Source organism: Aristolochia californica, unplaced genomic scaffold (genome assembly GCF_029961685.1).
Source record: "Aristolochia californica isolate CCGP_79_NKW_82.1479 unplaced genomic scaffold, dmAriCali1.0.hap1 SCAF_15, whole genome shotgun sequence".
NCBI classification, from domain to species: Eukaryota; Viridiplantae; Streptophyta; class Magnoliopsida; order Piperales; family Aristolochiaceae; genus Aristolochia; species Aristolochia californica.
Window position 1 is genome coordinate 6,078,951 of NW_027181826.1, and position 15,115 is coordinate 6,094,065.

A 15,115-nucleotide genomic window follows, 5' to 3' on the forward strand; every position below is an offset into this window, starting at 1 on the left:
AGTTATTGGATAAGATCCCATTGATTGTATTTATCTTTTCATGTTAAGTTTATTACCCTTACTCAATTGGAAAAGTGTGGTTCAGTTCAACATCTAACACAATGAACCTCATTGTATGCTTAATGTTAGTCACAATGTTGATTCATGGTCATCTCTGAAGAAGAAAAAAAATTGTTGAGCAGTTGTGAACAGCACTTGTCCAAGCTTCGAAATGAAGAAAAAACTCATTTTGGCTGTTGATGTTTATTCATGTCTTATTAACAAGTCCTGGTTTTATGGCACATTAAGATTTAGTGTTAACTTTGTGGTGGCAAATTAGAGCTGCAAATGTGGAAACATTTTAGTCTATAAATTACTTTATGTTACTTTCTTTCTTAGTGTATGTTTCTGCTAGTCTTCATAATAATTAACAATGATTTTTGTACACAGGTTTGAGTAGTGTTTGTTGATAAACTTTGATCATTTTCCTCCAACAAACCACTTAATAATGGTCTCTTATGTTTGCTGCCTCTTGCCTGCCCTGTTTTCTTTTAATAAAATTTCGCCATTTCGAAAAAAATAAATAAAGGGAGAAAGAAAATGAGAGATTATGTGGCATCTTTCTTCAAGCACTGTGAGTAGTTCTTGTGACAACAACCTCCAATTTATCAGGTTGGACATGTTTGGTAACTAACCCAATCCAGCTTTTATGTTTTCAGGATGTTGGTGTGAGAGGATTGACAAGCAAAAGGCACATGAAAATAATCTTGAGGTGGATGCGGGAGAGGCAGAAGCTACGTTTAATGTGCAATCATGTAGGTCCTCATAAACAGTTCCTCTACACAACCTGGTTCACCAATCCAAAAGCCATGCCGCCCAATTCAAATGCAGATTCCTCTCGTCCAAAATAACCACTACATCTGTCAGTTGAAGCTGCTGACTTCCTACTTGATGCACCTTCACTTGTGACCTGCAAGTCCAGAACGATTTTCCCATTATAAGAGGTGATTAAAGCATATCTGTATCAAAAATTTTGAACGCGACAAGATAACCGTGGCAGTGCCATGACTTGAGCTTTATTACCGTGACTTCTCTAATCCTTGGTTTTGTCGGACTGAACACTTTTTCACCCTATGCTGCTAAGCAGATCCCTGTTATTGGCCAGGACATGTTATTTACAGACTGAGTTTTGATCTGTCAGTCTTATGTACTAACAATGGAGCTAGTCTCTTCCGTTACTAAAGAATGTGAACAAGATTCTTTTATATATAGAGATATCTGATTCACCTTCTGTCTGATTAAACGAAAACAGCTAATATTAATATATATATAATATGAAAAATCATTTAGTAAGAAATATACGAAATGTTATCTCAGTCGTCGTCTGATCATGATTAACAGCCATCCAAGGCTGAGATAGCCGTTTGGATAAACTGTATAACAGACCAAATACGCTTACAATGCAAAAAAAAAAAAAAAAAAAAGTAACTTGTGAAGACTGCATAAAAGAACGACACTAGTTGAGTTCAAGGGTGTTTACTGAACTGGAGAGATACAGAAAGTGAAACATAAAGGATAAAGCAACGCTTCTTTTAGCTCACCGGTTGCATATCTGCCTGATCTGTTATTTAACAGATCATCCTCTGGCTTCTATGACAGGCCTCTCAAGTTCCAGTCATGAGTTTTTTGAGAGATTTCCTCAAACACTTTCAATAAGATTTCCTCATTCTCGATGAGTAGAGGTTGATGGAACCCCATTAGTTACACTGATTTGGGCTATAAAAGACGACCACATTAATTTTGCTGGCAAGTTCATTAGACCAGCTGCTTGATTACTCATTGTACAAGCTGCAAGCCTTACTAAATGTACAACAGAGAAACTTCAAGATGAGTCGAAAGCAGCTTGCAAGTGCCCGTCAATCATTCTGATCCTCATCAGTCTCTTCCGTACTCTTGGAGCCATCATAAGTCGAAAGGAAGAAAGCACTCTGGTTTTTCTGGAGATACCTGTACAGGAATTATAGAATTTCGATCATGTTAGACACTGAAGATGTCAAAAACAGCTTGCAAGAAATTATCCATTGGAAAATTGATGCTCACCCTCTATATTCACAGGTAACATGAAATTTTATCTCAAACAATCAGAAAGTTATAAATGTTTATGGGCATATTAGAGCTGACAAGAATATATATACTGAGAAATAAGAAGCAAGATATGTAGAACACAAAATCTCTATCTTACTTGAGAAAGTCGAGTAACTTCTGTTGCAGCCGTTTTGATGCTTCCTCCTCCATGTTGACATATGCTAATAACTCAGGCAGCTTCACTGCATATAGAAAAAAAAAAAACATCACTAGGCATCTATCAATGGAAGTTACAACCATTTTTCTTCTCAAACTGTCAAGCTGTTGACATTGATTGCTATTATGTAGCTTTCAAAGCAGACAATCAGATAGAGGGTCTTTTTTTTTTTTTTTTAAATGAGATAGAGGGTCTTTTAACAAACATGACACAGGAAAATTCCACATTCACAGATTTGACTATTTTACAATCATTGGTGAAATACACTGCAATTTTCTGAACCAAATACATGGTGTGTCATAGGACAAGTTCTGCTAGCTCCTTTCCAGATGCACAAGTGACCATGTAATTTCCACATGAAACACGGATTTGCTTATTAGGTCCAAAATACATTTAAGAAAACGAATATGTACTTTCTTGGCTGGTACAGAGTACAATGGGGAATCAATTCTGAAAATAATTGAGATATTAAGCATGCAAAACTGCCATTAAGAAGCTAATTACTTTGTCACTCAAACGAAAAGTTGAAACACAGTATATGGCTTGGTTATGCTGTGACTGATGCCATATGTGATCTAGTTTCAGTTTTCTGGTGAGAATATAGTTTCTACCACTTCAAACTACCCAAAAAAATATTCATCGTCACCAGCGAAAAGCTTAAATCAATGCAGAAGAAGCAGAAAAAACAAACATAAAAAGTCAGAGATAATTGGCATACCAAACAATCGAAGTAGATGCTCAGCACCATATATAGTTGATGGAGACACATTATCTGCAACTGTTTCATTATACTGTTGACGTTCCTTTTTATATAGAAGCATTGCTGGCAATGCTTTGTCAAAGTAACCTCGAAGTCCTTTCAAAATTTCTCCAACTGATTCAGCAATCCTGAATAACCAACAGCAGAAATAATGATGTTGACACTTGTTAAAGTGTTCTCAAAGCATCTAAATAATTTTATCAAACGATATTTTATTGTTGGACTATTTTCTTTTAATGGCTCTGCTCATAGTTTATCTCAAATACTTGAACAGAAACAGTAATACTTCTAAGATATGATTGAACAAGAACAAAAAATCATCATCAAGAATGTTGTGAAAAGATGAAAAGCCATCACACCAGACAGGCCTCTAGTTATGAACCAGTCAATTGGGCTTAACTGCTAGGCCATTGTTATGACTAAACCATGAAGACATGAATATAATGATGGCAGTTTATACGTCAATGAAGAACAATATTCCAGTTGGTCTGTTGAGTTCATACAAAATATTCATTTTCATGAAGACATGAATATAATGATGGCAGTTTATACGTCAATGAAGAACAATATTCCAGTTGGTCTGTTGAGTTCATACAAAATATTCATTTTCATGTCTTTTTGATTACCTGAATAAACCCCACTATGCCGCATTAATATAGCAGCAGGAGCAGGACTGAAAGTATACGACAGCACAATTGCAAGTATAAACTTTGTCAAAGATAAGACTACATTGTAATAATCTGGTCAACAATCTACTTCGAGAGAGTAGAGTGAGGTAAAGACATCTTCAGGTGTAGTATTATAATGAGATCCACCTGCCTGTGAAATAAAACTCTAGCATCTGTTTCTTTTTTTTTTTCTTTAAAATTAAATTTACCAAAGTTCCAGAAGCAGAAAGTGTTTTTGAAAGAGCAGTGCCTCACCTCCCCCTTGCAAGAAAAGGAAGAGGAAAGAAACATGTACCCTCCCCCCTCCTATCTGCATGAATAGGAGACAAAAAGTAAGAGGGAACAGAGGGGGTGGCACTCCCTCCTCTCAACCATGTGCGTAGAAAGAATGGGCATGAGACGAGTAACGGCTCTCCTTATTTCTGCGCGCATTGAGGGGACCCCTCACCCTCCCCTTCCATTGTGCATTTAACCAACCAGTCCGGTCCAGTTCTGAGAACACTGCTACACAGTGAGATAATGGTTCTTTTTTTCTCTTTTTCAATAACGGAATGATGATTCTTGCCATTTCAACTGTTTGTAACAAACTTTAGTTGACCAGAATCAAATTCGTAGTAAGAATAAAGGAGAACCCAAAAAAAGTACAAGAAAGAGTCACCAACAAGTGAAAAGTAAAATTTGCAACTTCAAAAGGAAATGTTTTTTCTTCTTAATCATTGAATATCACCAATAGGAAACATACCTCTCTCTCAAACAAAATATAACACCGGAACAAGAAATCAATTCAACAACAAGAAACAGAGACAAACAAATGGGAAGGCTTTTAGTTTTCTTCTTAATTATAAATGGTGGAAAGGCTTTAAAGCAAACAACATAGCCAACAAGTAATGTAATTTCAAAATAAAGCTGCATGTGAAGAAAATCGTTGTAACGGGCGCATTGATGATGGAGCGAGAGCGAGAGATCTAAAGTGTAAGCGACAGCAAGAGAAGGACCGACTGAAGGCGAGGAATGCAAGGAGGAAGACAGGATAGGAAGCAAGGGTAAGAGAAAACAGCGATGGAGGTTTGAAGGTTGCTGATTGGCTGACGAGTCGGTGGATTCAGGGTGGCTTTGTTCGGCTGGTACCATCTAGCGAAGCACTGCTGAGAAGGAGGCCAGGGCCCCCCAACCCCACATTCAGCGTGGCATTCTTGAGTACAGACCAAGACGAGAAAACAGCAGCAGTTGGAAGACTGTTCAGAGTAAAACCAATAGATTTAAGAGATATAACGGATTTCATTTCACTTATGAAGATACAACTCTTACTATCACTGACATGGAAGGGCGATTTGGGAATGCATGTGTTACTATTAGTAATGGAGACAAATGTTCCTTTATCTCCATTCCTGGTTGACGTGTTCCTTTTTCATCACTCAACTCGAGCGGGTCACCTCTGGCAAGCATTCTAGCAGAGGCTCGCAAGAGCTTTAGTCTACTAATTTGGTTTACTATTTTTCCATCTTCGAGTACAAAGACACATGGGAGTATAAGATCATTTAGTGTCTGGAAGGGCACTGTTATGGCTTGTCTCTACATCCTTGAACACACACAGTCCCAATTTGGATACGCCTATTTCTGGACTGCCTGTGAAGCTTCTTACCACCAGACCCCCCTTGTCTGACTGGAAAACCTATTGCAAGACCTACTACACAATTCCCCACTCTTCCCAGTGCAAAGGCACATTATGGGATGGATTACTTGCCATGTTGAGCACAAGGCTGTCATTGCATGGAGACTCTCGGCCCCTAACAAAGTAAAATTCTTCCTCTGGAGTGCTTGCTTAGAATAAAATCCTCACAGTGGACAACCTCCATAGGCGAGGCAAACTCAATCTGAGCATCCTTTGCCCGCTCTGCAATTCTAACGATGAAAATGTCAGCCACCTCCTCCTTCATTGCCCATATGCCATCCTTCACCATAGTGGCCTACAACTTTGTCTCCCAAATGATCTCATTGGAACTTGTCGACTGCTCTTGGGAATATCTATTCCCAAATTGGGAAAGTGGCTCCTCTCGGCATACTTGGTGCATATCCATTGGTGCCTTTGGATTGAGAGGAACAATCGAAGATTCGCTTGCAAATTTGGTAGTGTGGAAGATACTGTCAATTGCATATTGCATTGTAGGGCATATTTCTGGACTCCACACAAGGAAGGAATTTGCTAACCTATTGCATGTCCCTCATTGGGTCAATTGACGTGCTTTTGCCCATGTCTGCCCCTTTCAAGCACCCAGCTATGATTGAACGGCAACCTCCTCCATTGGGCATCATCAAACATAACTTTGATGGTAGTGCCCTTGTTAATCCTAGAGTGGTAGGTTTTGATGGTGTATTCAGGATTCTAGCAGAACTCCTCTCATCACATATTCAGGGCCCTTGGGAATATCTGACTCTACCTCGGTGAAGCTATTTACCATTCTCCAAGGACTCATTATTTATCAAGATCACCTCAATGGACCTTTGCTTATTGAGGGAGATTCTAAGGTTGTTATTGACTGGTGCTCTTCCTTTGTTGCACACCCGCCTCTAGCGGGATTGGAACATTTTGTATGAAATTTCAGGTATAATTTCTTGTTTTTTTATCTCATCTTCCAACGTTAGAAAATTCCTTTGTTGACAAGCTTGCCAAGCAAGGGGCCTCCATTCAATCTCTTGTAGTAAAGGGAGGCCCACTAAGTTGTATTATCTTATTTTGCTGAAATAATAGCACATCCATTTCAAGAAGTAACGTAATTTCAAAGAATATATGCCATTAGAAACTCACGTGCTATCCTTCTTCAGCCTGTAATCAAGATACTTCTTCAATATCTCATCCACATTAGGAGAGCGTGGGAGTTTAACAAGCTGCAGGTAGAACAATAAAAATTAGTTCTACTTCCAAAGGACAGAAAAATTAAATACATAAGCAATAATCATAAAAAAAATTGCCATCAGATATGGAGGCAGATATACACACCAAGGATGACAACTGAGTCACATTCGACCTAAGAATATTTAACCATCTATTTTTATTTTATGTATATTAGAACATGTAAAATTGAAAAATGACCATCTGAAAAAGGTTAAATGATTGACTTGCATATAGTAAGTGATGCAAAGTGTTTGCAAAAATTTAACTACAGATGGTTCATAAGTGTGGGTCTCGATATACTCTTATCATTTGCACACATAAATACATATTAAGAGAAAAATGGGCCTGGTCATCAACAATCAATCTTTTAGAATGTGAAGGGAAAGATATAGAAAGATGAGGCAACTGAACTACCTTACCCAGTTGTGTAACATACTCCCAGTCATCAACAAGCTGTTTTTTGAGGGTTGAAGGAAACTGGATTTTCACAAGCTTCTCTGTAGATCCCGTATCCTTCTCCTGCCCATAAAATAACAGAATATAAATTTACTTATCAGAAACTTAACAAAAGAACTTTCCAAGGAAAAGCAACTCGAAGGAACAAATTCCCAAATTTCAAAACATAAACATAAACTAAAATGCCTAAATGTTCAATAAAGAAGAGAGTTTATATGCAAACAACGGTTACTAGCAACAGCATATCCTTACTATAAAAGGAGATATCAACTTTGTTACAATAGTCCCACATAGATTCAAAATTAGAAAAATCATGCCCAGATTACTGGGGAAAGAGACCTCCTAACTTTGACTAGTTATTTTGGAATAAACCTAGACCTAACTTTAACATCGAATTAAAGCAGCCGTAGTACAGGCGTCTAATACCAAAAATAATCCACATGCAAAAGACAGGAAGAAGGCCCACAAACAAGGGAAAGTTTTACAGATCCAATACTTATTACTAGGGAAAGGCCTTCTAACTTCTAGGATGGACTTGGACTCAATTTTAACAACTTTAAAACAATTGTGGACAAGGTTGACAAATTACACCATAACAACAAATACTAAATGAAAGTTTTAAAGGATAAAGCAGGTAATGTGTATGGCAACACTATTTAACAAAATATTTTTTTATGGATATAGTTACGATCTAAAAATAAACAAGGTCTCGAGACTAGTACATGCCCAAAGTTTCTACATGCAGCTGCTTGCCCCAACTTGCCATGTGTTTTAGCTTTTTCTTTCGCATCAATTTAGCTCAATATTGATTGTAAAACTAGGTATTCTATCAAAAACAAAAGGGGCAAGTATTGTACCCTCCACTCTCTCAAAACAATCTTTTTCGTTTTTTTTTTTTGAATAATAAATTTTATTAATGAGTGCAAAAGCTACAAACAAGGGGGCTACAGCAACAAGAAAAACACACCAAAAAAAGTGCTAAAGGGACCCAGTCAAGGGTAATATCTACCTAATAGAGAAGGTTTTTGTTAAAATAAGAACAATAATAATAATGATTATTTCCAAACTTGAATAATTTAATTTGCTCTTTTATGAATTGACACTTTTCACAAGCAAATTTACACTGTTAGAAAAGAACAATCAGTTACATGCTTTATTTGAATTATTAGTCTATATAAAGGTGTTGTAGACACCTATCACTACAGCTCTTGACAATTTTCAAGGTGACTCGGTGATTGACATCTGAAGAATTTTAATACATCCATGCATCTATGTCTTCTCATAGTTGCCTGCCTGCTAACCTTCTTGAATTAGCATTTTAAGTTCACCAAGATTTTGTTTATTTTCCCTCACCATTGCTACGACATTGCAGTGGCTAAACAAGTACTCTGTATGCGCATCTGGAGACTTAGACATTAATGAGACAGAACTGTGGGAGTTCATCACTTCAGTGAAAGTGGCAACGCACTCCCTGAGCTGCTAATGCCAAATCAGATTACTTAGCAAAAGATGGGATTCCACAATGACGTTATAGGTGGGCTCTTATTTTCCCCTTTAGGGTTAGCATGCCTCTCCCTTTCGTTGTAAAATTTACTATTACACTTTTCATTTTCTGGAGCAGGTCTTAACTCTGAGCAAAGGAGGAAGATTGCATCAGATAGGTTAACAGCTGAAGCCTATGTCAAATCTCCACATCATGCTTCAAAATCTCTAGGCAGCACATGATACTTCAAGAATGGAGGAAGAGAAAATATGCCGACAGAACCTATGATGGTCGGGACAAGGCTTTGATAATAGACGGTGATAAATAGTAACATGACTCTGCTCAGATCATTTCTCTTATTTCAATGATATCTCTATCATGACATAACAGCCACATAAATAAAGACCTACACCATGAAAGATTCCAAATGATGGAGACAACCATGCATTAAATGGTAGATTTGACATTTCTCGTAAGTAATCCCATTTCTTACTGCATTAAACTAAAAAAAAAAACTAAGATAATGATGTAAATCAAGATGGGTATAATCTTTTAAACCACTAGTTGCAAGGCTATAAGAGTATAAAATGACTTCTCAGCAAAGTGCATCTGAGCAAATCAGTGATTACCCATTCATAGAGCCACTCTTTTGCAAGAATGAAGTGGAAAGAAATGCAATTTATTTGTTGGCTGGAAGTAAATTATTCAAACCACTAGAAATAAATGAATTAAGTGTCTAAATTCATCAGAAAGCAGTAAGTAGAGCCAAACTTCTGTAAACTTACGTAAATGTAGCCAAATTTAGTCTATATAACACTAGAAGGCTGCAAACTTCTCTTTTTCACTAGATTTAGTCTGAGGTGCATCTCCAATCTCCAATTTCTGAAATCATCTCCAATCTCCTCTTTAATTGCCCCATTGCATTCCATGTCTGAGGAGCACTCTGCTACACTCCACAACGAATCAGGATTAAAAGTAGCTAATTTTTATTCTATAAATTGTCAGCTCTTTTGAACCTTTTATTTATTCAATCAAATACAACTTCTCTTTTAGCACAAGTTTTAGGCAGCTGGCCCCTTAATAAGAGGGTCAGTTATAGGTGGATGGCTCCCCGAAAGCCAGTCAAGTTATCCTTCTTCCTCCCCATCATCCCTTCCTAATCACCCTCCAACAATCCATCTCTCTCCCTCTAGCTGTCTGCTAGCCATCCTCTCGGGTTCGTAACACAATCCTTTGAAAGTTTGGCATCCAGTTTTACTTTCTTTCAATAATCTCCTTGAGAGTCATTGGTGATATTGATTAGCAAGCTTGCCAAAAAATTGTGTTAAAGTTGAATCCATGTGAATCCTAAAATAACTAACCGAAATAAGGAAGATTTTACCAACTACTAATGGCAGATTTTTCCTGATACTAACCAACATCGTATTATTACCACCAACCGTATAGTTGCCTACTGAAGTAGCAAGGAACATGTAGCAGGAAAGGAATTCAAGACCTAATAGTAAGAGCTGAAGGGTTGGTGAGTCAATTGAAAAGACAACGCGCCACATTCCTTTTCAGGCCCATAAATGCCCAACCTTCACTTGCGCAGCTCTGTCGCAATAGACTATCAGCAAGAGGATGCATCTTCCTTGGATGCTAGAACTATGATCTTCTTGAAGTGGACACCTCCCCAAGTTGGTCCATGCATTGATTAGCAAGCTGGCCAAAAAATTGTGTTAAAGTTGAATCCAAGTAAATCCTAAAATAACTAACTGAAATAAGGAAGACTTTACCAACTAATTATGGCAGATTTTTCCAGACACTAACCAACGTGGTATTATTACCACCAACCGTATAGTTACCTACTGAAGTAGCAAGGAACATGTAGCAGTAAAGGAATTCAAGACCTAATAGTAAGAGCCGAAGGGTTGGTGAGTCAATTGAAAAGGCAACTCGCCACATTGCTTTTCAGGCCCGTAAATGCCCAACCTTCACTTGCGCAGCTCAGTCGCAATAGACTATCAGCAAGAGGATGCATCTTCCTTGGATGCTAGAACTATGATCTTCTTGAAGTGGACACCTCCCAAGTTGGTCCATGCATTGATTAGCAAGCTGGCCAAAAAATTGTGTTAAAGTTGAATCCAAGTAAATCCTAAAATAACTAACCAAAATACGGAAGATTTTACCAACTAATTATGGCAGATTTTTCCAGACACTAACCAACGTGGTATTATTACCACCAACCGTATAGTTGCCGACTGAAGTAGCAAGGAACATGTAGCAGGAAAGGGATTCAAGACCTAATAGTAAAAGCCAAAGGGTTGGTGAGTCGATTGAAAAGACAACTTGCCACATTCCTTTTCAGGGCCATAAATGCCCAACCTTCACTTGCACAGCTCTGTTGCAAGAGAGTACCAGCAAGAGGATGCATCTTCCTTGGATGCTAGAACTATGATCTTCTTGAAGTGGACACCTCCCAAGTTGGTCCATGTTATGCTCAACTTTGATAGCAGTTCCAAGGCAACCTAGGTCAGTAGGTGAGGAGGTGTTGTGCTTGACACTTCAGGAAACATTGATCTGGTTTATATTGTCCCTTTGGCCAAAGGCTGAGTTAAGATCCTTACTCCCAGGGCTCATGATGTAGGTGGAAGTGGATTTGGTGGCTAACATGAATTAGACCATATACCATTAGGGTCACATCATACAGATTTTTTACGAGATTAAGGATATCAGTAGTTCCTTATCCATCTTATGGACACACGTCCTTAGAAGCACTAATCGCTTTGCAGATTCATTGGCAAGAAACAGTGACTCCCAACACCACCTTGTTATTCCAATTATTAGTCACAAGTTGTATTTTTCATTGATTTTATTCTTTTTGTTGTTTCTTGATCGACCTTCCTCCTAAATAGATTTCTTGTAATTTATTGTATCCTTCTCTCTTCAACACAATTTGTTTTTAATTATATTCAAGAAAAGGAAAAAAAAAAAGAAAATGACAGAATCTACTCTCACCAATTGTAAATACAGAATCGATGAGAAAGTAATACCATAGATTCGTTTGTAAAACCGAGGCTGGATTGGTGAAAAGTCCAGATTTTAGAAATCCTTTAGAAATCCTTGGACTTTGGTCAGATTTATAGCAGGCAGTGCTTAATGTAGATAGATTTCACCTTGACATGAAAAATACTTGACAGACTATTTGTCCACAAAACCAACCAAAAACAAGAAAAAAATGTCAGACCTCAGGAGGTCTGAAATCAAACAATCCCAACCCTGAACTTCAACCAAAAAAACACTCCATTGTCCATCCTCCACTTGAGAGAGAGATGACTATTAGTTAATAAGTTTAATTATTTAAATTTCAACATAATTTCTGATAATTAAATGTATTAAAATTTCAAACAGTAATTTAAAGTAAAATTTTATTTCAATTGTTTTAAATTAAAAAATAATTAATATATTATATTAACAATTCCAATAGTTATTTTAAATAAAAATATAACCAAATAATTATTTTTTAAAAATAATTATTTTATTTACATAAAATAACATAGTATTAAAATAATTAATTATATATAAAATATATTCACATGAAAACATTATTTCAAAATAACACTAATAATATAAAGGTAATTTAATAATAAACATATAATTTTAACTATTCTAGTTATTTTTATGGAAAAATATAACCAAATACTAGTTATTTCAATTGCATTTAAATATTTTAAATTTATTAATTTTTTTTATAAAACAACGTAATCAAGAACTTTAGCGATACTGTTTAAACACATCTATACCTGAAGTTATTTAATCCACAAAATATTTTAATAATTTAAAATTATTTATTCCTATTGCTAACTATCATGTTTTTTTTAAAATATTATCTTGAGAAGTACATTAATAATTTGTGGATTTTAATCCATGTCTTTTTTTAACGAGAAATCCATGTAATTTAATATTTTAACTATTTATGGATTCAAATTAGTTCCTTATTTCACTTAAGTTTGAAATATATTTGTAATGCTTAAACATATTAATTTTTTCCTAGTTGCAGTTCTAAAATTATTAAGTTTGATGCAGAAGATAGAAATTCAATATATTTTCCTATTTTTATTTTTCTAAACTCTATAAATACAAGTTCATTTTTATCTCAGTAACTCAAGATTTTGAAAATCCTTGGACTTACTTTAGACAATAACCCAGCCCGCCGTCTAAGGGCGGACAATAACGCTGCCAAGACTATCAATCAAGCCACAAAAAGATGATCGCGGGCGATTCTCGGTCTCCTCATCCTACCACCATCTTATGGGATGGTGTCGGCCGCCCGCCCCCCACCTGGCTGTTTTTGTTTGGCGCCTCTCGGCCCCACCCAAGGTGAAGTTTTTTCTCTGGAGTGTATGCCGCAATAAGATCCTCACTGCAGACAACCTTATTAGGCACGATAACACCACTCCCGATCCTCTCTGCCTCTTCTGCGGGATATTTTTTATCCGGGTGGCACTGCCAAACTCTCTCACTCTGGCCCTCTCGGAATTGCTGACTCGACCACTACTAAGCTCTCTGATCTCCTTCACGACTTGCATATCTTTCAGGACCGCTTCAATGGTCCCCTTATTGTGGAGGGAGATTTTAAGGTCATCATCGAATGGTGCTCCACCTCATCCTTTTGCCCATGGCGTCACTGGCAGACTTTTCTTGATATTTTGGATATTGTTTCCACCATTTCTTGTACTTAGATCAGCCAATTCGGTTGTTGATTTGTGTGTTAAGCTTACCCCCCCCCCCCCCCCCCCCCTTTTCAAATTCTTGTTGTTAGGGGAGGTCTTCCTTAATGTATCTTCTGGTTCTTTGAAATAAAATTATCAACATTTAAAAAAAAAAAAAACTTTAGACAATAACAAGTAATTTTTAAAATCCATAAAACTTTAAAATTCAACCCTTGAGTGAAAAAAAATGATACCAATAGTTGTAGCAATTGTATGTTCTATGTGAAGATCAACATAAAATATGATGTCATGCCAAGAAAAGGTGTTAGCTGCAACAAGTTCGGAAATGAATCATCCACAACAAACTAGTTCAACAAACACTAACCATGACCTTATAGAAAGCTACACATAATGCCTTCATTCACCAAAAGAAACAACTGTGAATTTCTTTACATAGTAAAGAAAATAAGTAATAATCAGAAGTCTAGAAGCAAAAAGTTAAAAGTTTTAAATTACATACAAGGGGACTCCATGGTTTAAGTCATGGAGAAAAATACATTGAAAGAAATCAGAGGAATAAAAGGTTATGGACTTGATCCAAACCCACCCCCATAAGGTATATTTATAGATATCATAACTACCAATATTACAAGTATACCTTTCACCCTAAAAAGAGTGAAGAAGAGACAGAAACCGTAAACTAATTACATCATATGGATTCAAATTAGTTCCTTATTTCACTTAAGTTTGAAATATATTTGTAATGCTTAAACATATTAATTTTTTCCTAGTTGCAGTTCTAAAATTATTAAGTTTGATGCAGAAGATAGAAATTCAATATATTTTCCTATTTTTATTTTTCTAAACTCTATAAATACAAGTTCATTTTTATCTCAGTAACTCAAGATTTTGAAAATCCTTGGACTTACTTTAGACAATAACCCAGCCCGCCGTCTAAGGGCGGACAATAACGCTGCCAAGACTATCAATCAAGCCACAAAAAGATGATCGCGGGCGATTCTCGGTCTCCTCATCCTACCACCATCTTATGGGATGGTGTCGGCCGCCCGCCCCCCACCTGGCTGTTTTTGTTTGGCGCCTCTCGGCCCCGCCCAAGGTGAAGTTTTTTCTCTGGAGTGTATGCCGCAATAAGATCCTCACTGCAGACAACCTTATTAGGCACGATAACACCACTCCCGATCCTCTCTGCCTCTTCTGCGGGATATTTTTTATCCGGGTGGCACTGCCAAACTCTCTCACTCTGGCCCTCTCGGAATTGCTGACTCGACCACTACTAAGCTCTCTGATCTCCTTCACGACTTGCATATCTTTCAGGACCGCTTCAATGGTCCCCTTATTGTGGAGGGAGATTTTAAGGTTATCATCGAATGGTGCTCCACCTCATCCTTTTGCCCATGGCGTCACTGGCAGACTTTTCTTGATATTTTAGATATTGTTTCCACCATTTCTTGTACTTAGATCAGCCAATTCGGTTGTTGATTTGTGTGTTAAGCTTACCCCCCCCCCCCCCCCCCTTTTCAAATTCTTGTTGTTAGGGGAGGTCTTCCTTAATGTATCTTCTGGTTCTTTGAAATAAAATTATCAACATTTAAAAAAAAAAAAAACTTTAGACAATAACAAGTAATTTTTAAAATCCATAAAACTTTAAAATTCAACCCTTGAGTGAAAAAAAATGATACCAATAGTTGTAGCAATTGTATGTTCTATGTGAAGATCAACATAAAATATGATGTCATGCCAAGAAAAGGTGTTAGCTGCAACAAGTTCGGAAATGAATCATCCACAACAAACTAGTTCAACAAACACTAACCATGACCTTATAGAAAGCTACACATAATGCCTTCATTCACCAAAAGAAACAA

At 36.9% G+C, this 15,115-nt stretch overlaps 1 protein-coding gene across 1 annotated transcript in view; it reads right to left on the reverse strand.

The window, feature by feature from the left end:
• Positions 1-1,499: 1,499 nt before the first annotated feature.
• LOC137951834 (protein MRG1-like) overlaps positions 1,500-15,115 on the reverse strand; it is a 41,550-nt gene continuing 27,934 nt past the window's right edge. Inside the window, exons 7-11 of the mRNA XM_068798774.1 lie at positions 7,017-7,121; positions 6,516-6,595; positions 3,000-3,169; positions 2,222-2,306; positions 1,500-1,986 (exon numbers count right to left, since the gene is read on the reverse strand). Of these exons, the coding sequence (XP_068654875.1) occupies positions 1,896-1,986; positions 2,222-2,306; positions 3,000-3,169; positions 6,516-6,595; positions 7,017-7,121 (531 nt within the window). The 3' untranslated portion in view covers positions 1,500-1,895. The remainder of the gene's footprint in view (positions 1,987-2,221; positions 2,307-2,999; positions 3,170-6,515; positions 6,596-7,016; positions 7,122-15,115) is intronic.